Source organism: Acipenser ruthenus, chromosome 13, assembly GCF_902713425.1.
Source record: "Acipenser ruthenus chromosome 13, fAciRut3.2 maternal haplotype, whole genome shotgun sequence".
Classification (NCBI taxonomy): Eukaryota; Metazoa; Chordata; class Actinopteri; order Acipenseriformes; family Acipenseridae; genus Acipenser; species Acipenser ruthenus.
This window is the reverse complement of record NC_081201.1, coordinates 38,179,305-38,206,402: the sequence shown is the minus strand read 5'-3', so window position 1 is coordinate 38,206,402 and position 27,098 is coordinate 38,179,305. Positions and strand designations below refer to the sequence as shown.

Below are 27,098 nucleotides of genomic sequence, written 5' to 3'. Positions count from 1 at the left end.
TTCTTCTAGGTACACTTGCACAAAGTCAGGGATTTTGTAGGCATATAGTCAGGTGTATGATTAAACAATTATACCAAACAGGTGCTAATGATCATCAATTCAATATGTAGGTTGAAACACAATCATTAACTGAAACAGAAACAGCTGTGTAGGAGGAATAAAACTGGGTGAGGAACAGCCAAACTCAGCTAACAAGGTGAGGTTGCTGAAGACAGTTTACAGTCAAAAGTCATACACCATGGTAAGACTGAGCACAGCAACAAGACACAAGGTAGTTATACTGCATCAGCAAGGTCTCTCCCAGGCAGAAATTTCAAGGCAGACAGGGGTTTCCAGATGTGCTGTCCAAGCTCTTTTGAAGAAGCACAAAGAAACGGGCAACGTTGAGGACCGTAGACGCAGTGGTCGGCCAAGGAAACTTACTGCAGCAGATGAAAGACACATCATGCTTACTTCCCTTCGCAATCGGAAGATGTCCAGCAGTGCCATCAGCTCAGAATTGGCAGAAAACAGTGAGACCCTGTTACACCCATCTACTGTCCGGAGAAGTCTGGTCAGAAGTGGCCTTCATGGAAGACTTGCGGCCAAAAAGCCATACCTCCGACGTGGAAACAAGGCCAAGCGACTCAACTATGCATGAAAACACAAAAACTGGGGTGCAGAAAAATGGCAGCAGGTGCTCTGGACTGATGAGTCAAAATTTGAAATACTTGGCTGTAGCAGAAGGCAGTTTGTTCACCGAAGGGCTGGAGAGCGGTACACGAATGAGTGTCTGCAGGCAACAGTGAAGCATAGTGGAGGTTCCTTGCAAGTCTGGGGCTGCATTTCTGCAAATGGAGTTGGGGATTTGGTCAGAATTAATGGTCTCCTCAATGCTGAGAAGTACAGGCAGATACTTATCCATCATGCAATACCATCAGGGAGGCATCTGATTGGCCCCAAATGTATTCTGCAGCATGACAACGACCTCAAACATACAGCGAAAGTCATTAAGAACTATCTTCAGCGTAAAGAAGAACAAGGAGTCCTGGAAGTGATGGTATGGCCCCCACAGAGCCCTGATCTCAACATCATCGAGTCTGTCTGGGATTACATGAAGAGAGAGAAGCAACTGAGGCTGCCTAAATCCACAGAAGAACTGTGGTTAGTTCTCCAAGATGTTTGGGCCAACCTACCTGCCGGGTTCCTTCAAAAACTGTGTGCAAGTGCACCTAGAAGAATTGATGCTGTTTTGAAGGCAAAGGGTGGTCAGACCAAATATTGATTTGATTTAGATTTTTCTTCTGTTCACTCACTTTGCATTTTGTTAATTGATAAATATAAACTATTAACATGTCTATTTTTGAAAGCATTCTTACTTTACAGCATTTTTTCACACCTGCCTAAAACTTTTGCACAGTACTGTATATATATATATATATATATATATATATATATAAGGATCAAATTGGAAGAGAGTAGACTGCAATATCAAAAAACAATGGGACTGGAGCTATCACTGACTGCTCTTTCCTCTTCTTAACATTCAGTAGAACAGGCAGGTTGTATCAAGTTTGTACCTTTCACGAGCAGACTGAGCACTCACTCTGGGGCCCAGACTAACAAGCCTGTTTAAACCAAGCTTACTAGACAGATGCCAACAAAAGTGTAGAGATTTCCTGCTGCCTATTGTGGCTGTTGGTGTGGTTCAGTGGCTACAACAGAAAAGCATGTTTTATCAATACTTATCCTCATGCATACTGTAGCATACAAATAAGCAGTGCAATACTGGGGACACCATGACAGATTTTTAGCCTGTAATTCTGCTCACCTGAACCAAGCAGTCGCCAGCCTTGAACCCCTCAATGTATTTTTATTTTTCAATGGAAGACAATGAGAGAGATACTTAGGATTAACATCAAACTGTCTCAGGCAGCAAATGTTCAGTCCCTTAGAGGCGACAGGCCAATTCAGGTATCACATTATTACATTAAAGCCTTACTAACCTCCTGCCTCCCACACTACCACGTACTACAGACCACAATGGTAATACTACAAACCTTAAATGGTTACAACAAGACAACAGCATGTGTAATTGCAGCGAAATGACACTTAGGTCAACTTTTAATGGAAAGAATGAATTGAGGCCATTTAGCTTTAAAAAAAAAAAAAAAAAAAAAAAAAGAGGAAATACTAACAGGAGTTCAAGATTCTAAAACCCTGACAACAAATTAGTATTTTAGCAAAGCACACCCCAGGGGCTATTCGTTTGCACTATGGATCAAGGCAGATTGATGAGAAATACCCGTGCATGCTGTACTAGGTCTCAAGAGGCACAGAACTTTCAATTGGGTTGTGTATATCTGCACAAACAGGATCGTGCGTATGTGTATGTGGGGTCCAGTCTGAGAAAAGCACATGTGCTTAGCTTGCATGTTGTTTTTACAGTGAAGAGTGGAAACATCTAAATCTATTAGAAATGAAATCTGGAAAGTGTAGCCCACCATTCACGTACATTTCTATCACAATCACAGCCGTTCACTGTGCAGTATATTGAAATGTCAAACATGGTAACCGTTAAAACATGATTTATAATAGGACCAGCGTGCCAGAGTTCCAAGCACATTTCTCATGGTATCATTCATCTATCAGAGTCTGAAGGGGCTTGCAGTGGGTGCACCTGCAGCTGGGAGTCAGGATTTAGGGAACTCGAGTCAGCCACAAAACAACTTCTCATCGCTAGACAGATGGTGGGAAGCAACTGTTAGATCCAGAAAGACAATGGCAGCAAAGGAACTGACTTCTGAAACTTTGTATATTAAAAAAAAAAAACTTGATTTCTGGCTGCAGTAGCAAATGGGGTTGAATACTTATGAAACTGAGATTAATCTGTTTTTTTCTGTAAATCTTACTTATTTATATTCTATATGCATTTAACTTTATCAATGTGGAGTAGTTTGTGTAGATTCTACATGTAAAGTCTAATTTGAAAGCGTCGTGGAGTACACTCAGGTGCCAACAAAATGTGAAGACTTTGCAGGGGGGTGAATACTTCTGCAAACCACTGTGTGTGTGTGTATATATATATATATATATATATATATATATATATATATATATATATATATATATATACACACACACACACGGTTTGTGAATTATATCACAATATCACCTAAATCCTAACAATTTAATTTAGTGCCCATAACACAACTATATATTGTAGTATTCAAAATAAATCAATACAATATGTATGCATCTTTGTTGCTTGGGTTACCTGTCGGTGATGCATGCTAGAATATTACAGGCTTTAGTCATACTTTAATTCAATAACAAATTTACATCTAATGAAGCAAACTAGAGTATTGACACGAGTCATAAAAAATAGCAAAAATGAATTGCGCTTGCTGACGGTAAATGTCATACAGGGCTATTAAATGCAAAGGCAGATTACACTTGCGTGTGACTTGGATTGAATTCAGAGGAGAAATACAGGGGTGGGGGTGTCAGCAGGAGGGAATATAAATGAAAACAAATGCAGGATATTTCTTTATAGAAAAGCCAGAAGGTGTGATTGGGAACTACCTGTGGTAACCTTATTTTACAAACACCGATGAAGACATGACAGGCCTGCTGTCTTTAAATGTTACAAAATGAGATACCAGACACATTGAGAATCCTTAAAATAATTTGAAATACATAACTTAAGTTTTGTGGTTTTAGTTTTGTAAAATTATAAGTATTTTACCTATTTAAAAAAAAGAAAATAGCAGTGAATATGTCCCTCTCTGCATGCATGACTGGCTGCTTTAAATAATGACCTTTCTTAAGAAGCACTTGCCCATTTTGTATTAAACATACATGCATATTTGTTCAAAAAGTAATTTAACCTGCTGTAAAATGTTCCCCTATCAGAACCAGCTTGTCTGATTGATTTGCAACAGGTCAAGGGTTTGTTAAGAGTTTCTATTCTACATGCTATGGGTGTATGACGACCTGCTCTCTCACAGCACAGTCACCGACATGTGAATTCTATTCTTGGTAGGGAATATGTTTGTTACTCGCATACTTTGATACATTTTTAAAGTGGAGTGGAGGGATAAAGGGACCGAGATCAGGTGCTTGGGGACTGGTGAGCATTGTGTTTAAGGAATGAAACACTATCGTATCTAAATATTGCTGCCCTTTTAACAGTATACACTGTCCATTTTCTATATTTCCGGGGTATTGAAATCATTTTTTAAAAATATATTGAACCCTGCCCCTTCCTCCCACCAGGCCGAACGACCAGCAAGCAGCAGATTTTCAACTGTCAGCAAGTCCCGCCTGTGCCTGTCAATCACCCGCTCAACATGGGCTCCTGCAGGGCTGCCAATACACTTGACATTTCTGACCACCTGCCAAGTTCTGTTATTCCATTTGTTGAAATAATTAATTAGCACACATTTACACGTTGCAGAAACAGATATTCAAATAAACCCCCTGTCTTTACACAAAGGGTTTTTTTTTTTTTTTTTATGTGTACAGTTTACCTCCCTCCCAGTCTTTTCATCTGTGTATGTACAGTATATTGCCATTGGTTTCCAATACTCTTTTTTTGTATTTTTATCTTAATTTGGGAAAGAACTCTACCAGCTGGTTTCACAGACCCAGGTACGCAGTAATCCTGGACTACCTTGTGTTTGTTAAGGTTAGTGCTAATCCAGGATTGTGAAACCAGCCATATGCGTTGTAAAGCTTAGGCAGTTCTTCCTGGTAGGAGGTGCCCTTTGCCACACTGTGGTGCTTGAAAAATCTGCATATTCTAAATCTGATTTAAAGGCTTGGACTATAGGAGTAGGTCACGGTATAGGGTGTCGGTGCCATTTGGGGTTCCAAATGTTCTAGAAGCTCAAGAGCCAAGACCTATCAGTCATGTACACTAGATCACAAAGGGGGGGGGGGGGGGGGGGGGGACGACTAACTGCCTCTATGATAAGGTTTACTGTGTAGAGTTAAAGAGCTCACATTCCCAGGCCTTGTTCAATTAAACGCCACTGCTGTCAGATGGACAGATATCCTCCATTTGTTCATCTGTCTTCTCCAGCCTTGGCTTGTGCCGTGTATTCCTGATGAAACCTGAGCTCGCTCTAAATCCAGATGCTCATTCCAGGCTGCCTGTTTCGACCATGTGCTGGGGATCTTACTAATGTTTATTATTAATAAAAAAAAAAAAAACTGTTTATTGTTTGTATTCTCATTATTAATGTTGATAGAATACTGCAGCACATAAAATATGTCAGTCAACAACCAAAGAGCTTGACAATAACCTTGCCAGAGCAGCTGAGCTCTCTGACTCCATTTGGAAAGCAGCAGAGCTAAATCCCTCTGTAGACCAACATTCATAACGGAAGCATCAAGTACTGAAATATGGACATCTACAGCAGAACAGATTAACCCCAATTATGGGCAGGTAGTGAAGAGTGAGCGAGTGGAATTAAAAGTTTATAGACAGTTCATATAACACAACCCTTATCTTTGTGTCCCAAGCAAAAAGCTCATGTCCTTCCTTGCCTCCCTTGCTGATCAATATCCTTTTGCAACACAATCAGCAAAACTGATTTTTCCCTGGGTTAAACCCAGCCCTGGAATCAGCACTGGTCAGGTTCAGCACTGGCTGCAAAATTCCTCGGGGGGGGGGGGGTGGGGGGGGGGGGAGAAGTGGCTGCCCCAGCTGGAGAATGAAGCACACAATCTACTGAGCATGCCCAAGGCCCAGGCCCCAGTGAGCAGGCCCAGCCAGAGCTTTTCAAATTATCAGAAATGACAGCAAGAGCTTACAGGGCATTCTGAGCATAGGCAGCTGTCAAGAGTTTATTGTCTTTCCACCTTCACCCCCTAACCTTTCATGTTGATGTTTGTAATAGTTTTCTCGTGTTCAATTTAAGTAGCAGCCCTTTAGCTTGCAAGCCCACGCTTTGCTTCCTTGTCCTTATGGGAGATCAGTGGTGTAGTCCTAACTCTAAAGCCAACGGACCGCCACAGGAATACTGATTTTCTTAAAACAACAATTACACAAATTTACATGTTCTTTCTACACCCAACTTATACAGCTATGGCCAAAAGTTTTGCATAACCTACAATTGGAGTGTGATATTTATATAAAAAAAAAAAAAGAGAACTAGCATTTAGGTTTTTTTTTTTTCCTAGATGGAAGATAACCAGCCTAAAAAAGCCTCCGCTTCCACAGTGGTTGCTCAGGAATGGCGTCGGATATACAGCTATAACAAAAAGGTTTAGCATCACCTATTTCAGGACTGAAACATACAGACGTGCTCAAATTTGTTGGTACCCCTCCACAAAAAACGAAGAATGCAGTTCTCTGAAATAACTTGAAACTGACAAAAGTAATTGGCATCCACCATTGTTTATTCCATATCTAATCAAACAGACTTTGCTTTTGATTTTTTATTCAACATAATATTGTAAATAAAACAAATGAAAATGGCATGGACAAAAACGATGGGACCACTAACCTAATATTTTGTTGCACAACCTTTAGAGGCAATCACTGCAATCAAACGTTTTCTGTAGCTCTCAATGAGACTTCTGCACCTGTTAACAGGTAGTTTGGCCCACTCTTCCTGAGCAAACTGCTCCAGCTGTCTCAGGTTTGATGGGTGCCTTCTCCAGACTGCAAGTTTCAGCTCTTTCCATAGATGTTCGATAGGATTCAGATCAGGACTCATAGAAGGCCACTTCAGAATAGTCCAATGTTTTGTTCTTATCCATTCTTGGGTGCTTTTAGCTGTGTGTTTTGGGTCATTATCCTGTTGGAGGAACCATGACCTGCGACTGAGACAGAGCTTTCTGACACTGGGCAGTAAGTTTCACTCCAGAATGCCTTGATAGTCTTGAGATTTCATTGTGCCCTGCACAGATTCAAGGCACCCTGTGCCAGGCGCAGCAAAGCAGCCCCAAAACATAACCGAGCCTCCTCCATGTTTCACTGTAGGTATGGTGTTCTTTTCTTTGAAAGCTTCATTTTTTCATCTGTGAACATAGAGCTGATGTGACTTGCCAAAAAGCTCCAGTTTTGACTCATCTGTCCAAAGGACATTCTCCCAGAAGGATTGTGGCTTGTCAATATGCATTTTAGCAAACTCCAGTCTGGCTTTATGTTTTTCTTTCAAAAGTGGAGTCCTCCAGGGTCTTCTTCCATGGAGCCCACTTTCGCTCAAAAAGCGACGGATGGTGCGATCAGAAACTGACGTACCTTTACCTTGGAGTTCAGCTTGTATCTCTTTGGCAGTTATCCTTGGTTCTTTTTCTACCATTCGCACTATCCTTCTGTTCAATCTGGGGTCGATTTTCCTCTTGCGGCCACGCCCAGGGAGGTTGGCTACAGTTCTGTGGACCTTAAACTTCTTAATAATATTTGCAACTGTTGTCACAGGAACATCAAGCTGCTTGGAGATGGTCTTGTAGCCTTTACCTTTACCATGCTTGTCTATTATTTTCTTTCTGATCTCCTCAGACAACTCTCTCCTTTGCTTTCTCTGGTCCATGTTCAGTGTGGTGCACACAATGATACCAAACAGCACAGACAGTGACTACTTTTCTCCATTTAAATAGGCTGAATGACTGATTACAAGATTGGAGACATGTGTGATACTAATTAAAGAAACTAATTAGTTTGAAATATCACTATAATCCATTTATTATCTTTTCTAAGGGGTACCAACAAATGTGTCCAGGCCATTTTAGAATCTTTGGAGAATAAGCAATAATTCATCTCTTTTCACAGCTTCTTTGCTTTATTCTATGACATACCAAAGGCATGCAAGTATACATGATAAAATAGCTTTTAAATTTAATCACTTTTCAGGAGGAATGAAGCATTATTTCAATGAGCTGTAAGGGTACCAACAAATTTGAGCACGTCTGTACATTAAAGTACAAAAAAAAATTACTATATGAACATAGTTTAGATATTTTATTTGTCCTATAAAATCAAAGAAACTACAAAATTATAAAATTGCAAGTCTACCAGAAGCCAGAATAGTACAGTATTTCATATTAGATTTCAAAATGTCACATTTTTTCAATGTGTCAGTTCTCATTTGAAAGCATCAACTCGTGCCACTTCTATTGTTGAACATCACTGCAAACTATCAGGGCATTCTCATACCTACACGTTGAAAAATGCATTTAGGGTTTCACCACAGTGGTTGTAACAAAGGAGGGGGGGGGGGGGGGGGGGGGAAGGGGGAAATAATTGGTATTTTTTTGATTTTGCACTGGCAGTATAAAATTACTGGAATGTTTGGCCTTGTCCAGTTTTACGGAATTGGTTTAGCTGCTAATGGACCAGATGTTGCTGGAGTTTGTGTTGCCAAAAAAGGATTAGAAGTAAACAAATCCTGTCCACTAATGCTTGTCCATTTATATTGCAGGCACAAGCAGGAGTGCTGGGCTTCCCTCATGATGCATTAAGGCTAGGTCTAAATCAAAGTGTAGACTTAAATAGATATAGAAATAGTTCATGGTAAACAATATTGACAGGAGGCAACAGGATTGACTTCATATCTATCCAAACCCTGTGGTTTGAGTGACAGGAGCCCAGTCTCAACTATCAGAGTCTGGAGGCTGCAGCCAAAGGCAGTTATCATTGGCTAAAGAGGGTCAGGTGGTTGAGATGGGAGACTGACACCACGTACTGTCCATTAACATCAGAGTTATTTTATACATATATAAAATTACAAATGGACCAGCGATAGAGTACTACTGACCCATGACCCGGGCAGCAGTGTGGAGTAGTGGTTAGGGCTCTGGGCTCTTGACTGGAGGGTTGTGGGTTCAATCCCCAGTGGGGGACACTGCTGTTGTACCCTTGAGCAAGGTACTTTACCTAGATTGCTCCAGTAAAAACCCAACTGTATAAATGGGTAATTGTATGTAAAATAATGTGATATCTGTATAATGTGAAATAATGTATAAATGTTATATCTTGTAACAATTGTAAGTCGCCCTGGATAAGGGCGTCTGCTAAGAAATAAATAATAATAATAATAATAATAATAATAATAATAATGACACGTTGATAGATCCTTGTCATGCCAGGACAGGATGCAAGGTAAATGATAGAGTTATTAAATATATCAATAGCACTTTTATTTTAAAACTAATGTTGAAATATTTCAAGACATCTCAAATTACAGGTGTCAATCAGATGAAGGAAAAACAGTGTGGTTTTAAGTAAAGGCACAGCATACTGCAGAACTGTATACCAATGTTAAGTATACATCAACACTGTAAATGACCCAGATTAGGTTCTGAACAATTTGAAAAGGCTAAAATACATACATATGGTCAACTAAAATCAGTATGACTGGAGTAGAGTTGTATAAGCCTAGCAAAGGAATAGTCCAATAAACAGACTTGCTTATCAGCTCCTTAAAGAAACGGCACACCATTCTCAGCTGTCATCTGAAGCTGAATGTTTTATAGCAGCTGTAAAGATGTTGACAGCTAGTATGCCTCTTCATATGTTCAGCCTTCACAACCACAGTGAAACAATGGGTCTACATTAAACGTAATACATTAAAATCAATTTAATTTAAAACTTAAAAAAAAAAATGCATTTAATTTTAAAAAAAATCTCCACATAAGACCCTGAATACAAATAAATAACCCCCCACCCCACACACACTCCTTCCATTAATATTGCCCACATGACAGTTAACGACAGGCAGATTGGTGTGCCGACAGGGAGGGTTTTGGCAGATATGGTTCAATGGTTGCCTGAAGGAAAATGTCACGCACCTCCTTGCGATAGTTTCTAATAAGACATTGCAATATCGTTCTTGGCTTTTGAAGCCGTAATTTATGTTAATAGAAGTCTGGTCATTACCCACTCCTTCCCTCTGCTGTCAGGTGGGAGGATGGATGCTGAACCCGTCTATTAGTGGTGGAAACATGACAGGTTAGCCACAAAGCATTTAGTGAACTTCAGTAAAATGTGCCTCCCAAATCCCAAGAGTGTAACTAGATAAAAATAAATAAATAAATAAATAAAATAAATAAATAAATAAAAAGATCTGTTCCAGGGAGCAGTTGGGCTCAAATGGCGCGTGGGTGGAAGGTTAAATCATGTGCAGCAGGGACTATTTGTTTCACACAGAAAAACAAGCCACTCTGTCTACCATCACTGTGCAACACTAGTGGATGAGGGGGGTGACCATGCGTAGGTTTTCACAAGGTCACATCCACCCCAATCACACTTCACCAAAATGAAAAAGGTCCCATGCCTCAAACTGCACATCGCAAAACTGTACGTGTACAGCATATTCTGACAAAGAAACTGAAGTTCGATAAACTAACCAATCAGCATTAAGGATTTGTTAATTTCAGCACATTCTGCGTATGGTTGTTAAATAAAAAACTACCCTTCGTTTAAAACAGGAATAGACAACTGTATGACACTCACCAATAGCTACCTCAACAATCTCTCCCAATTTCAACAGGTAGTGGTGTTCAGCAGTTATCTGTGAATATCAATGTGCCACCTTAGCTCTCTGAGCAGGCTCCTCAAACACTTCTATCTTTCTGCCTCTACACTTCGAGCAACTCATCATTAAAAGCCCAAAAGCCTAATTTATCCACACTAACTTTGAAAGGTGTATATACGTTCTCCTGAAACATGTTCTAGGTCACGTTGTCAGAAACAGCTAGTATTTGGCTACTGTAATCTGCCTTGACACAAGACAAGTCTTGAAACCCAGCCTGGTAGTTCAGATAAGCAAGGGCCCATAAATGATTAACAACCTAAAAATAGAAAGCAGCTCTCTCCTTGTTTTGTTATCAAACAAACAGGAATTTTCAGTTGTCCATTAAGAGCCAAGTAGAGACCGCCAATTAATTTCTTTACTTGTGACCCAAGCCAACATCCAACACAGCTCCCTTGAACTAATGGTTGTTCTTGAGATGAGATCACACAGTTGTTCAAGCTTACAATCCACTGAACTCTGTACTGGGGGAAGCAGATGCAGGTGTTGGTTTCTTCCGACTCTAGCACAGCATGTGTGAAACCTGGCTATGTGAAAGGCTGCCATCACTTGACCGTTAGCCTCCCCCAGCTTGAGCAGCCACAGAAACAGAAAGCCATTTTATCATGAAATCATGGAAACTGAATGCAACTGGTCATCTCCTCGTGTTTAGGTTTGAATGACTCAAATTCCATTGCACTGGCATTCCCCTTGTACAAGTTCTGGGCTTAGGTGAACACAGTGATGCAAGAGGAAAAAATTAAAATGTTCTTGTGTGAATTTTCAGTTTTAGACATACCCTACAAACTACAAAAAAATAAATCTTCTTGGACCAGCTACAGAGAATATTCCTTTTTTAAATGGCAAGGCCAAGCAGGTCAAACCCAAGTGACTGCCTGGATTGTGTCACTGACTGACAGGGGTCCAGGAAAGCTTCTATATTTGCAGTTGTTGGTAGCAATTTGTACTGTACCAATCTTGTGTGAAAAGCTATATGGAATGGATAGTCCAATATTAAATATGAACACATTTTAAAAGTGGTAAAAAAAAAAAAAAAAAAAAAAGAAAAAAGGGTCCCAAGTGTTCGTTCTGGTGCAAAGAGCACGTGGGACTAAGGTAGTGTAAAAGTAAAATCTCAGCTAAAGCATTTTATAAACATGTGAATCCAAGCTTAGCCAAGTAAGAACCACCACCATTTGATAATGTATACAAAAATGCACACAGTGATTCTATATATATATATATATATATATTTTTTTTTAATTACCATAATGTACCAAGAACAGTGTCTTAAATAAAATAGTGCAAGAACAATTGGCTATTTCAATTGAATGGGGCGTTGGGTAATTTTAGACTAACCTTAAACACATTCATTTTACATTGGCTTGCTTGTTAATACAGTTCAAGTAAATCTAGGACTTTAGTTTTGTTCGCTATTAAAAAACAGCATTAAAAATTCAAGACAAAAAAAGTTTAAAAGCACAATTCTTACGCTCAGGAAAAAATGTTCTCTATTGTCAAGAGTAATACCGTGGACCCAAAGATTTGACTGCTTCCACTTTTGCATTTCTTTAAGTGTTGGAAAAAAAAAAAAAATAAAATAACCTTCCAGATCAGTGACTTCAGTTTTAATTTTAGCCTCAGCAGAGATGTCTTTCCTGCCAGCTCAGCTGCCTATATTTAATTTAGAAGGCAGGGATGTATTTTTATAAAAGCTGTTCACCAGCAAGGTAAATCCAATACTACAGTACATGCCAACTACAGGAACTTAGAGTAAACACCACTGCAAATGAAAAATACAATGCTCAATGCCTTCAAATGAATTCCTTTGAAGGAATTGGAATTTATTAAAGGGAAAAAATAAATAAAATAAAATTTGGGCATTGCCTGAAGGATGCAACATAGTGTTTATCACATTTACAATGTTACACTGCTTAAATAAACCACCACTTCCTGTACACCATTTATAATTACAGGCATTCGATTAACAAAGCCAAGAGAGCATCTTAAGGACTGAAACCAGAAAACGTGAAAAGCCTGCAGTCTTCAATGCAACACACTCCGACAGGGAGCAAGGACAGCAATACAGTTACACCAAGGCTTTGCAGATTTAGTATCTGCTTCCTTTATTATTTCTTTATTACTGGAAGTCATTCAATTTAAAACAGTTCTCATGGCCTAAAAGACTATACCACACAAACATTCAGCACACAAGGCTCAGAGAAGAATGCAGTAGAGATCAGTGCAACTCGCCCGCATGAAAGGAATAGCAAAAGTTGCCAACTGCATACAGTAGCGGTGGCTAATATGTTAATGACCTCATTCGTCAACTCCATCAACACAGCTCAACACACTGAATTTGTGATGAATGGGTTTCAGAAAAGGTCTGTATACTGAACAGTACAGATATCCATTATCCTGACAAACAGCTTGCAATACAAAAACACCATAGAAGCAGTTTGCCAGTGTCGATTAACAGATTTGACGCTTTGCATGACTAGAAGTAAAATCTATAGCCTTTTAAGCCAACTAGGTCCCCATTGATCAAATCAACACATAACCACTCTTTTACTTGCATTCTTACTCAATTTCTTAAATTAAAAAAATAATTTAAATGATTTATGAATTACATCTCCTACCATTTTAATTAATTAATCTGCTCTGCAGGTTTCTGCTTTATTAAATATGAATAAAAGGCAATATCCCCAAAAATCATATCCAGGTTTTTTTTTTTCCCCACATTTATTTAAACCAAGTTCACTGATGATTACTAATGTGTTTTTTTTGTGCAGTTATCATTTACTACCTGTTTTTTTTTTTTTTTTTTTTATTAATCAGGTACCCATAGTTGGGTTTTATTTTTTCCTAAAAACACACAAAAAAAAACCCCCAACACCACACACAAGGACCGCACAGCCCACAGAGGTAACCTTGCAGTCTATTTATATTACACACTTAACCACATGTTTATACAGTGCGCATTAACTCACTGTCCAATTCCTGCTGTATAAACTCCATCAAAACATTAATACCAAGGAACGATCTCATGCAGATGAAAACCGCAGCTACATTTTAAATTGAGTAATACAAGCCTCAAATTAAAAAAAAAAAAAAAAAACCACACCACACATCCGCAACAGGTAGCATTTCTCCTCACATCTCTACAGAAGCACAGGATGGTGTACTCTGAGCACAGGCACTCGTTTTCAATAGCTTTACTCTGCGTTCTATAGATTTAGCTGTCCTGCGACATTATTCAAACAGCTGCTCAAGCAAAACTGTAATAGGCCTAGTGAAGTTCAGAGTAGTGGTCCAGTAACCGTCAGCTGGGAGGAGACAAAACCAGTGTTGGTTGTATATAATAAATTAAAAAAAAAATGCAAGAAATACTAGATGAATACAGATAGTTGCTTGTTCATAACTAGCGCAAAATGCAGTTTCATTACATGTAAAATTTAGAACTTTCCATCCTTTTTGGGGAGGGGAAGAAAATAGGAGAAGAGGTGGGAATTATTCTGAAATACAAATAATGAAGCCACAATACCAACAAGTTTTGTGTAACTTCTGTTAAACACTTTGGTACTTTTATATACACTGCAAATTCATGATGAAACAGAACCAAGGGCAGGGCTCAATTTAAAATACAACTACCACCAACTGAACTTAATGCTGGAGAGCTAGATCGGGCAACTAAAATAAAGTGTGTACATTACATTATAGATAGAGTCAATTACTACTAAATTCACACAGCAAGTTTTAACAAGCTATCATTATTATGGTAGTACTCCAGTAATTCTAGAGATTTACATGAATAGAGCACTTGTTACATTATCTGGGTCCTGGTTTAATTTTATTTATTAAATTTACTGCAGTAAATATTTCTGTTTTCTGCCAGGTTACATTTCTAACAGTGCTTTTCTTTCAGAATGATTCCATTTACTAATCTATTTTAGATTGTTCATGGTTACCCTTGTACCAGTACATGTAGTTACATTTTTAAAAAAGGAATCCTGAGAAACTCACTGTAGGGAAAAATGTTAACTATTGCAAGGATAAGGAGAGTATTAAACTAAAAATAAATAAAACATTTTAAATGTTATTTTAAAAGCACTATAAAATCAAATTCAGAACCCTTAGTCTTAAAAAAAAAAATCAGTGGTGAACAAAGACAGCAAAGTTTAACAATCCAATGAAGACACGTTTTCTAACTTGTGCATGCATTTAAAGCACATGTATATTAAAGTTGTGCAATTTCACAGCATGTTTCTTTCACCACACCAGTCACCTTCACCCAACGTGGAAAGTGTTTTTTTAAAAAGGGGGACTGCACTTCATTGTGTTCTGAAAAAGTACAATTTACCAACACAAATATACCCTCATACACAGATTATATGTATGACGCATCAATTTAAAAACTACTATTAAAAGAAACGTTAAGATGAGAAACAAATGAGATTTGAACAAGGCGGCAATGTACAACCAGCAGTTTGGAAATAGTCACACAGAATATCCATTTAACCATTAACTGATAAGTTGCAAATAAATACAAAAATGATTAATGAAATGTCAAACCATATTCAACAGTATGTTTTCATTGCTGCCATCACTCTATTAAAAAGTACTTGATATTTGTTTCACACAAACATTAAACACTTTCCAGATTTCTGAATTACTATTTATTACTCTTGCAGATGTAATTTGAAAATCACAATTGCACTATTTGGATTACAGCATAACACACTAAACATGAATGCATCTATTGCTAGAGACCACTTTTAAATAACTTTCATTTCAGATTTTCTGAGCAATAGCAAGTTGCACAGTTTCTTTTAAAAAAGTGGAATGGGATTACAAAAGCTTATAATTTGTATGCTTCCATCTTTCTAGAATGTGTCAATGGTGCCCAACTGAACCCTACAATATTACTTACAGCCTGTTGAAGTTTATTAATCAGAATACCCCCACAGAACATCATGGTTCTCCACACTTAATCTGCCCGACAGTTTAAATGGCTCACATTCAATATTTTGTACCATATTTCTAAATGACTGCCGATAGCCTGGTTCCAATATTTAATGTTATTTTTTCTCTCTTTACTACTGTATGAGACATTGTATGAATTTTATTTCTTGGATACAGTTATTCTTAAATTCCCCCCCCATGTAGAAAAAGTGATTCCTTCCATGTGTGAAGCCAGCTGGGAAGGAGGCTGGGCAAATGCAGCGGTGAAGCGGTGACCAGCAGCAACAAATCTCATGATCAGAGACTTGCCATTCTGACATTTAATTACATAGGAATATGCGCAGTTAAAGAGTCAGGAATTAGCTTGTAATAAATTACACTGCAGTATTACTGCAATACAGCATGGTAACATTAATGCACTAGTAATGCATGATTATTCTGGATATTTTACAGTACTGAAACCATAATAGTAACAGTCTAATGTATACACACACATCAGCAGCAGTGTACTGTAGTTAGGAAACAAAAGCTTGCCATACAGTACATCTGATTTGAGGTTACCCTTAAAATGACTTTCCTGTTGAAGTTTGCCTACCTCTGTTCAAGCTCAGGGGGAGTCTTTGTCCTTCCAGGTCCAGTCGTGCCACTGGCAGAAGCTTTGGTAGCCACTTTCCTGACCCCTTGGTCGTGGATTTCAAAGCCACCAACCTCCCGAGTCTGCTTCATGGTGTAAACTGTGGATTGGCCACCTTTCTTCCTAAAAATTGACTTCTCTCAATAGGACAACCTCAGATAGCAAGGAATGTTTTCACGTTATTAAACAGACACAGCGGCAGAGGTGTTAAACTCTTGAGAAGTTTGTCAAACCTCTTCCTCCTGTTGAGTGTGACCAAGGTTAGCAATGCAGCCTACCCTCCAGAAAATAAATAAATCTTCAAAAGGAGGAGACACCGGGCTGGATAAGAGTGCATGGAAACGACAGGAAGCATGCTGAAAGACATCTAGCCAATAGGAGGCCCAGGACAAGAAGTCGGGACCAGCCCATTATTCCGTCCCTATCAGTCTCCCTCAGCCAGTCACACTGAGGCTTCATGCAGTCCAGGCATGAGGAATGCCACTCGTTGCTCACTAGGTGCTGGTTCAGTTTAGCAGCTGCAGCAGACAGTACTTGTGCCTGTGTTGGAATACTGGAACGCAGCAAATCCTTTACAGAAGGTATTCTAGGTTATGTACATTAATAAATGTATGCAAAAAACAAAAACCACACAAACACAAGTTACTGGGCAAGTCTTTCCTGTACATTCAGCAGACATGTGCAGTATATACATGCAATTTAATAACTAGATTGCATTGCGCTGGTTTAGTTCCGTTTCCTTGGCTTGAAGCGCTGTCCCGTTGATTTACATTGCCTACACTTAGGTTTAACAGTAGAGAAGAACACACAGCAGGCTGCTTATGCGTTTTGCAAGGTGTTGGATTGCAAAAATGAAAAGCAAGGACTAAGATTTCCAGCTTTGCACTGAAGGGAACTTGACATCCCTCTTGAGGGCGAGAGCAGTTTCTAATCGACATGCCCCACACAGCTTCTAAGGATGCCCAGGGATAACCATCCAAAAGTTGTGCAACTTTGTGGAGGGTGAAGACTGACAAACCTGGAGACAGATTTGCATCCAGGTTTCTAGAAGTGAAAAACTAGTGTAATTTAAGCCACTGCACAAGCTAGCTTCCCCTACCGACCGTCTATACACCAGACAGATACAACAGCAAGTCAGGTGTTGTTAAACAGGAAGGCAGGAAAGCAAACACTTGTACAGTCTCTCCATAATATTGCCAGTGGCAATTTAACACCATAAAAGCAATATTACCCATGTACTGCAGTGTTTTATTAGGTGCGAAAACAGCTGTGAAGTGAAGCCCCCCCATTTCAAATGAACTTTGATGTAAAACAGCTTTACAGCTACCCAGAGCTGTACTTGCGATCCCAATGCCAAGAAAGGGATATCCAATTAACTTTTGCACTAAAAGGCATTATTATACAAAGTGTAAACCTACCCCTTTCACAGATAATATTTATTGTTCCAGCAAATCAGGCAACTCAATCTAAAAAGAAAGGGAAGGGAACTGGGCCGGTCAGCAGAGATGTAGTTCAGCCGGAACTCGTGAAATAGGCAAGCTAAGTCACATGACTTATCGTCCGACCTTGATGCAATGAAAAAAGCATAACTTATTCTATTACAAACTAAAAATGCAGGACGAAGACCACAGCAACAGTGCATCGACTGCATGTACAAGTGAGAAATGCACAACCTATGTATTCCTAGAAGTACAGTATTCCAGTACCTTCAGATTTAGGACTACACCCCTGCTTGTCCGGCCAAATCAAGCTTAATGCTCGATTGACAATTCCCTTGCAAACCAAACATTCAGCCAATCCCTGCCATAGATGCATGTCAATGGTATCCTGAATAAAGTGTGCATGTCAAATAGTGCAATACCAGCATACCTGAATACCAACACTGCTCACTTCTTCCACTTAACTTCCCCCTCACACTTTTACTAAACATACTACTTCACACAGCCCGTCTCAAACTCTGTCCTTGGCTAACAGCGAGACAAAAGGAAATGCTCAACACATGACCCAAGTGATCGTAAAAGCAGGATTTAAAGGAGCTCATAACAACGGCTGGAAATGCCATTGACTGTGGAGCTGCTAATTAGAAAAAAAAAAAAAAAAAAAAAAAAAAAATAGAAATGAGCAGCAAGGAGGGACAAGGTCGAGCTACAGGAGGGGAACTTTAACGTGAAGTGGCAACATGGTGAACATGCCAGAGTTAAATCAAAAGCAAACCGAATCCAAGTACAAGACTACTGCAAGAGTGCCAAACTTTAATCCTTCAGAAAGTTTACTTTAATGGTTCTAAAAATCTCATTTAAAAAATAACTTAATTTGAAAATCAGTAGTACAGACTTCAATATGGGAGATACACACGAGTCGCAGATATTAAATGAAAACATTAAAAACAAAAAATAAACCCAGCAACTCCATAACTAGTAAAATGTGTTGGGAGCATCAGCAGCAACTGTTCCTTTTAATGGCTGGTAAGAACACAGAATAGTTTATTTGTACTCCGACATGTTAGCGAGAGGTCTTGCTCTAGACTGTAAATCACAGCAGTAAACTTGGATTTAACTTGATCGCCCCACCATCTCCAAGACAGACAGAAGAGACCACCACTTGGACAGAGGATCTAGTGTTAACCACTATGAAGCACCTGTTAATCCACAAATAAAAATTGAACAGAGTGGACCGAGAGTCTTGACAGTTTGTGTGTTGCATGAGCATAACTGCCTGCTATTACCGAGTAAACGTTATGAAACACTTGCACATTAGTGGAGAGGAGAGAAGCCGTCTTAACTTCAGATAAAAGTAAAAGCATCCAGGTCAGATCCAGTAGTCACATTTGCCCTTTCTACAGTCTCTAAAGTAGCTTTATTTGATAGAATGCCTTTAAAAAGGGCTAGGATGCATAATCATGTAGGGAGGAAGAAGGCAAAATAAAACTCTGCTTAAGAGCTTCAACAGCCAGTATCAACATGAAGTTAATACTATGCAATTAGAAACCCCTCTGGAAAAAAAATAAAGGAATCTGGTATATAAACACATGCTTTCCCCAGCAAGTCAGGGGTGACCTTTTACTCCACAATTAACAAAATGGAGCTTGCAAGCAATAGCCACATTTATCATCCAACAATTTATATGGTCTTTTAAAACACTGGAAATTAAACCTGTTAACCCCATCCACCCCTTCCATCTCTTTAGAGCAAGCTTCATATACAAGCTGATTAGCGAGAACACCAATAAAACAAACGTATGCATTGTAGCAACACCATGGAAGTTTATTGTACTTTCTTGGGGGAAATCAAGAGTGTTTCAGTTAAGTACTGGTAGAAACTGAGGTTTCCCAGAGTTACCGCAAGCAGTCAGACTGCTCATCAAGATGGCATCGCAGCTGCACAGATCATCATCTCGTTATACGTGTAACATTCCTTCTGGATATGGATATCGTCGAGGGCTGCATCACTCGAGTATCCACTTCCAGTCGTCCCTTTAAAAAGAAGCTGAAAAAGGCAGCATTGAGACAGCGTTCCAGCTTCCAGAGTTGGAAAGAAAAGAAACGTAGCATCTATCTAGGAGATTCATTAATACATGCCCAAGCTCGGGAGTTTAAATCCAAGTGGACATATAGCACGGGAAGTGGAACATTTCAGAAACAGTACCAGGCAGTTTTTCCCTTCTCCACTTGGACACACACTCTCTAGCACTATGCTAAGACGTGCCACCTAGTGGAAAAGTTAAGAAACTGTATGACTGATCATGTACATCACCTGCCAGGATCAGCAGCTTGTTACACAGAAGATGCGCTAATGCCAGTCCAGTTTCCACCATCCACACAGGCTATTGAAAAAGCATGGCCTCAGTACTTGATATTGGCAACTGGAATGTTTACCGTTTAAGGCACTGCATCTTACACACCACCTTGTAAGTCGCCCTGGATAAGGGCGTCTGCCAAGAAATAAAATAATAATAAAGAAATGCTATTAAAAGTAGATTCAAGGACAGTTTGGTTCCGACCCATCCTTAATACTGCACTGAAAGAACAAGTCCCATGTCTGATCTCACGGAATACAGGAAGTGACTCTGCGTGTACATGTCACTTGGTAATTGGACAAGGACGTTTTTTTATATATAATATATATATTTTATATAACCAGTTTGCATGGAAACCTGGCTGTGTGAAACCAGCCACAAGCGTTTCCAGTTCAAAAGGCAATTTCTTCTGGCAATACCCTGAACACAACATAGATGTAAACTGCAATAGTATTGGGAAACATTTACAGCTCATTCCTACCTGGTATCTTGTAGAGTCCTGGGCAGTAATGTTGACTGAGCCGTAAAGCCACAATGTACCTTTGTTTCCCTTCTCGGACCACAGGAGCTCCTCAGGCTCCGTGGAATTATTCAGTCTCTTATATACAGCAATACTTCCTGGAAGGAAAATGTAAAAGAGACTAAAATAGATGTAACCAAGTTTTTTTTTTTTTTTGGAAACAAAACGAAGGTTTAAATGAAATATTATATATACATACTTGGATACACACACAATTCTCACTAAAACCATCTGCAGCTGTCAAAATAAACTTGTCAGTGGATATGTTCATACTGAAAAATGACAATAGTTGCAGATGTCAGCTAGTAGATAAACATTTTAGGTGCAAATGGTATGTTTTTTTTTGTGTTTTTTTTCAACGAGTGCTTTTTACTCTTATCCCTTGAATCTCTTGGCTGATATACTGTATACCAATTGTGCAACACAATTTAAATCAATGTTTGCAAAGCAAAATAAATAAAGTTCCATACCCATGTTCTGCCCATACATGTGGTACATGAAAGACAAACACTGTGGTCCACGGAGCATGGGGCTGATCAGGACTGCTGTTTTATTAGGATATGTGGCTTCTAGGTACAGATAATTTCCTGAAGAATGAAAAACAAAATAAAAAAAGCTAGGTAACAACTTTAAATCAAACTACAGTTAAATGCAGAACAAGAGATTCATCCAATATTCGAATCCTTGGCGATCCCAGGATTATCTAACAAAAGAATTCTGTGGATACAATCCAGGCAGATTCCTAGGACAGTGGCGACTCCCCACTCCGGGTGTAGGTTAATGCAATCGACCCCTTACATATTTGGAAGGTATCCCAAATTGTGTGCGTCACTCTGGGTTTAGAATTAAATGACTTCACAGAATATCCACGGTGAGGCAAGGGAAGCAAAGTTCTTCAGTAAAACACTTCCCAATACCAATAATCTCTTGAAATTAACATGGCAACTTCTACTGCAAGTCCCCCACTGTATTAAATACTCAGTTAAGACCACAAAACGGACAACAGGCAAGAGCCCAGGAAAAGTTTGCTGCCCAATCGCACAGTAGTTACCATCCAACGTGTTCTTACCTTCACGGCTGGCATTGCAGTGGCCCAAGGTAAAATCATGACTGGGCCCTGTTCCCACAGACAGGACCGAGCCACTATGAAGGGTCCAGTTAAGGGTGTCCCCAGACAGTGTCCAGCCACAGAGCCCGCTTTCAAAGTCACAAGAAAAGGATTCCAGGGTCCTCCTCAATTTCTGGAGCCCAGCGGGTGACAGAACAGCTGTTTTTGAAGTAGTGGTCGAGAGCACTGGTTTAGAGGGGCTTACTGGATTTGGGGTTTGAACATCCATCATGTGTTCTGAGTCAACGGATAGAGGCTGGTACTTCCCTAAACAAACAAGAATCCCCATCCTCAGTTTTGTTTCTTTTTTTATGAAAAAAAAAAAAAAAAAACACCCCACACCAAGAAATTCTATTAAAAAAGCAAATGCAATACATTCTCAGAGTGCAGAAACTAAGACATTAAAGTTTAGCATATAAAAGGGAAGCAATCCCAAACAAATGTTTTAGCCACACCACAATATACTAAAGAAATAGCAAGCACTGTATGGATACCAACTTTCATAATCTTACCATATGCAAGTTCTTTGAAGATCATCATTCAGTGTGAAATAACTCAACCTGTACAGGAGTGCTAACGGCATTGCCATTACAATAACCAGAACAAACGGCATTCTACAAAGAGCACATACCTGGAGCACATTGGTATAATAAATTGATTTTCTTAATGTCCAAGGGACTCATGCCAATTCTTTGTCCGATCTCAGCATTTTGTATTGGTACAATAGTATCTTTTCCATCCTTGCTAAAAGCACGTCTAAAAAGGAAGAGGCATTAACAGCACTGCTGGTAGAACAACTCTTGCAGATAATGTCCTGAACAATTCTATAAAAGGAATCTGTTATATCAAATTACAGCAGAGAAAAAAAGGACAAAACCTTTGAGGGCCGAACAGCTTCTTTTATTATGAAAACTGAGTTAGGTCAAGGATAAAATATGAACATATAAGCAGAGTTACAGTTTAAAAATATTATATATACACATTATATATAGTATAGACCTTCATTTTGATCACAGTGGTGGATTCAATAAAGCAGTGATACGACTGCAATACAGTGGGATTGATTAGCCTGGGATTCCAGATTAAGATTCTTACTTTGAATAGTGCATAATAGAGCTGTAATCATAATCTACGAAATTTCTTGAATCTCCAACCAGCATAAAATTATTTTCAAACCCTAAAAAATAAAATAGAAACTTTTAAAAACAAACAATTAGTGGCACATATTATAGGATTACATTTTACACAGTAGTACACTACCTCAATACTGATGCCAGCCAGCTGACATTTTTGTATCAGAAGAAAATGACATGACTTTAAATTGATACCGTTTTCTTATTTAATTCTACAGGGTGTTTAGAAAGCAAGTTTACCACATTAATGATACGGCGAGTTGATATGGTAACCTTACTTTCTACCCTGTATATTCGTGTCATGTGGCTCTACAAGGGGGAACTCAAGTACATGCCTTACCAGTCCAGATATTAGCCCAGCTGATTGTGACGAACCGATCCCGGTCACTACGAGCCTGCTCGTGCCAGAACCCCAGTGCATGGATAAACTCATGTATGATCGTTCCCTTTCCTGACTGCATACACTTGACATCAAGGGAAACCAACTGCATCCCACCTTTCCGTCCAACATTCGAGTAACAGCTAGACGATACAAAGAAAATGGACAGGCTGGCCAAAGGGGTCGGTCACTCTGACGAGTCGCGTTTCAAAATTACGGTACGTATTTGAGGACAAACTGACCGCGATTTAAATTATTGAACGACCATTTTGGAAAGCAAGGTAGATCAGCCATTGAAATGAGCAAAGCAATCGATTGTCATGCACAAAGTCTGAATACAAACCCATTTAACTGATGAATTGATATAAAGTCACTCTCATCCTTCATGGGAACAAAGCGGACGCAGGTGTATTTGTGGAAATCTTGAAAAGCCTCCTCAAACTTTCCTAAGTACTCTGCAGCTGCAGAGACAGAAAGAACAGAATGTATCATTTCAAAATGTTCTCCGTGCATCATTGGAGAGAGCTGCTTTTTTCGAATCTGTATCTTTACCATTTGGTGCATTACTTCATATATTGGAGGTGCTTTCTTTGACCACCAAACAATCAGTTTACCTTTTATCTTTTTTTTTATTATTGTTTAACAATTTCAGGGCAGACACCTTTAGGTGACGTTCCCCATCTCCACATTCCTCATTAAAAGGAAAGCACACGATTGGTTCAATACATATAAAAGTTGTTCCAAGCCTCATTAAAAAGGTGCACTTTATTGCAGCAGTTTAAGGTTGATGAAAAGTCACTTTAACAAGTCATGCCACCGCTGCGGAGGAAGAGCGCAGTCCCCGTTCTTACGATAATCAGCGATGGCGTAAGGGACTCGCACATAACCATCCTCGGACTTTGGCCACTTAAGCAAATCATCTGCTACTGCACTTCGAGAAGACTACAAGAAAAAAAAAAAAAAAAAATTAAAAAATCAACAGCAGTGGACGAACACGAGACTTGTTCAGGTTTACATTCAAATATACTTTCTAATTTCTAAAAATATGTATATCACATTTTGAAATTGACAACTTAATGGGTTTTTATAGGCTTAGAAAAAAAAAGTAATATTTATCAACCTATATAAAGCCAGTTCTTAGCTAAGCTCCATAGGTGCTTGCTTTAAATATACACCAGGACAACTTGCACCGGTGTAACCCAAGACACGCAATCATACAAACCCCTTGCTAGTCTCAGATATACCACGGACACTTTAAAAAGGTCGTAATACTTCAGACTCACCGAAAAAATAATATCGCCATCAATCAAAAAGCTCTGGTCTGGAGTCAGGCTTCGGAGAATATCTAAAACAAGGTCAAGATGAAATAAGCTATGTGTAATGAAGAGGGTAACGAGAGAACTGGGGAGGAAATGCGATTAGTAATGAAATGCATACAATTTCTCAAATACATTTACTACAGCTTTTGACTATATGGATGCAATGCAACTCTGAGAAGACAACATATTTTAAAAATGGCACAGCAACAGCCCACTTAGAAAAAAATACAGTAGAACTTAAGTGTTATATAGTATCTGGTAAAGTTACAAACATACCAGGGGTGGGCACCATGTTTAGTGGTGACGAACATGAAAAAAAAAATCTTGACCACGGACAAAGAAAACTGAAGTTAGTCAATTACATGGGTGTTAGACGCATTCACTGCTTCAGACATGTGTGTTCGTGTACAGACACGTTCGATAGCTGCTTAAGGGCGCCAAGTGAAAATAAATAAAAACACACAAATACTTAAATCCCCCCTCAATTCTGTTTAATACATATAAAGTTTTAAGTGTGTACTTTGATACAATTTATAAATATAAAAACGCACATCACAAATTCACCATTTAAAGTCAATGGCCCTTTTTATATACCGGCTACTTATAGTCAAGATTTAGCTAGCAGTTAAATCCGAAATACATGATCTTTCAGCATTTTTAAAGCGAGTTAAATCTTTGCCACTTGCAATTAAACCTGATTTTTTTTTTTTGCAAAAGTAATATTTCTGGAAGCTAAATTTGAAGCTGACATGCTAGTGAGTTCCAGCCCATTTAAGCGGGAGAAGGGGTGTGTGTGCGCGATTCTGATTATACTATTGTGTCAATCATGGCAGAGATTTGACCAAACTTTACCTAAAATAAATAAAAACAGCAGCTTTTCGCTAAAACCACCTTAATAGACAACCCGCCCACTATCATTCTCTCCGACAAAACAAAATGAAAAGCCGCCGAACTGGCAGCACTGCTCTCCGTTGCTTCCCGATCTGATCTACGCAGAACGCCTACGTGAAATGCTAAATGGACTGGCCAATTTGCAGGTTAGCCTCAATTCAGTTAAATGTTTATTTTACAATCCCCCCCCCCCCGATAAATTCTCAGGATTTAATTGCAAACGACAAAGATTGAAGTCGCTTTAAAATGCTGAAAGATCATGCTTTTTTTTTTTTCTTTAAACACTTGGCGCTCCATACAAAAATGAAAAAAAAAAAAAAAACATAACTTAAGCCACAAGTGTTCCCCGTTCCCTATAGCGTGCATTGTTAACAACCCGTTCCCTATAGCGTGCATTGTTAACAACCCGTTCCCTATAGCGTGCATTGTTAACAACCCGTTCCCTATAGCGTGCATTGTTAACAACCCGTTCCCTATAGCGTGCATTGTTAACAACCCGTTCCCTATAGCGTGCATTGTTAACAACCCGTTCCCTATAGCGTGCATTGTTAACAACCCGTTCCCTATAGCGTGCATTGTTAACAACCCGTTCCCTATAGCGTGCATTGTTAAGCAATGGTAAAAGACTGCTACACTTACTCTTGTTAATTTCTATAATGGGATCCTCCTGTACTGGTTTGTCCTGCAGCACGAGCGCCTGACGGGGTTGAGGAACAGCAAAACTCCTTTGTATGGGACTCGCTTTGCTAACTGATAGAAATTATTACTGGAAGTCAACCAAGGCAATGATTCGACAGTTTTTGTTATATACAAACCAAAGACAAGACTAAAACAAATGGAATTACACAAACTAATAAAAACAAACACAAATGTATGCCGGTGATACACCTGGTGCGGTAAACAATAGATCTGTACCAATACAACATTGACCGAGTAACCGGTAACGCACACCACGCTGCACAAAACGACATGAAGACATTATGTGTTTGTATCGGTAGGACTGGGTGACATTTACATTTGTGAAATCTCATTAAAATCTAACAAACTTAATTGTAAATAAACTCGCAATTTGTTTGTCGTGTACCTGTCACAAAAATGAGAAAATGCGTAAAGCATAACCAGAGAAGCCGCCACATAACGTTTCCGACCAGCGACAGCATGGTGAAATAGTTTTAAAAACAGCCAGCTCTGGGATAGTATTTAAATAGGGGCTTTTCAATTAGATTAATTGCTAACCTGTTAATACAAACAAAGTCCCCTCTTATTGGAGACGTTATATTAATTAGACAACTTTGTTTCACAGAAAGGGTATTTAGACAATTTTCCAATATACAGGCAGTCCAAGTTTATGAGATTGATTTCAGGGAGACAGTCTCAGGGACCCAACAATACCAAGCCCAAGATTACTTTTCCTTCCAGTGACGATGAAATACACCTGAATATGTTCTCCGCATTTGCTGAATTACAGATAAGCATATATACAAAGTAAAACACTGACAATTTGTACGTGTTGTTAGTACGATATTTGAGTTAAAACTCGTAGAAACCAACCAATAACTAGGCTATTGAAAACAAACATGGAAGACTTAATACAAGACTTGCATCGTACATGATGTCTCCTCCAATCGTTTATCCCGCCGTGGGCGATCGAGAAATCTGAATTGCACACTGTGTGCACCTGGCATAAATAACGGGGCTTTTGTTGTTTGTTTTCATAATTGCACGTTGGAGATATTATGTAAATTCCTGGTCCTTTTTGTCAATTTCTGGGTGTGTCTTCTTTCATTCTTCCTGGATGAATCATCTTCATGTTGAGTAGGGCCTTCCTAACTTTGTTTTGTTAAGCCAATGA

General features: G+C 39.1%; 2 protein-coding genes across 3 annotated transcripts in view; both read right to left on the bottom strand.

Annotated features, from left to right (window-relative positions):
- LOC117417889 (RNA-binding protein 20-like) overlaps positions 1 to 16,392 on the bottom strand; it is a 45,003-nt gene extending 28,611 nt beyond the window's left edge. For both annotated transcript variants that reach the window (XM_058985293.1, XM_058985294.1), the window contains exon 1: positions 16,063 to 16,392. In XM_058985293.1, coding sequence (XP_058841276.1) covers positions 16,063 to 16,193 — 131 coding nt within the window. In that variant the 5' untranslated portion in view covers positions 16,194 to 16,392. The remainder of the gene's footprint in view (positions 1 to 16,062) is intronic.
- A 2,949-nt stretch (positions 16,393 to 19,341) lies between these two features.
- LOC117417888 (astacin-like metalloendopeptidase) lies at positions 19,342 to 26,437 on the bottom strand. Its single transcript, XM_058985292.1, has 12 exons — positions 26,331 to 26,437; positions 25,886 to 25,996; positions 24,320 to 24,381; positions 23,888 to 23,978; positions 23,380 to 23,497; positions 22,998 to 23,179; positions 22,620 to 22,701; positions 22,156 to 22,280; positions 21,486 to 21,791; positions 20,887 to 21,003; positions 20,378 to 20,514; positions 19,342 to 19,586 (listed from the first exon to the last, which is right to left on the bottom strand). Exons 1-12 carry the CDS (start codon positions 26,404 to 26,406, stop codon positions 19,461 to 19,463), a joined length of 1,533 nt encoding a protein of 510 aa, XP_058841275.1. The 5' UTR covers positions 26,407 to 26,437; the 3' UTR covers positions 19,342 to 19,460.
- Positions 26,438 to 27,098: the final 661 nt, after the last annotated feature.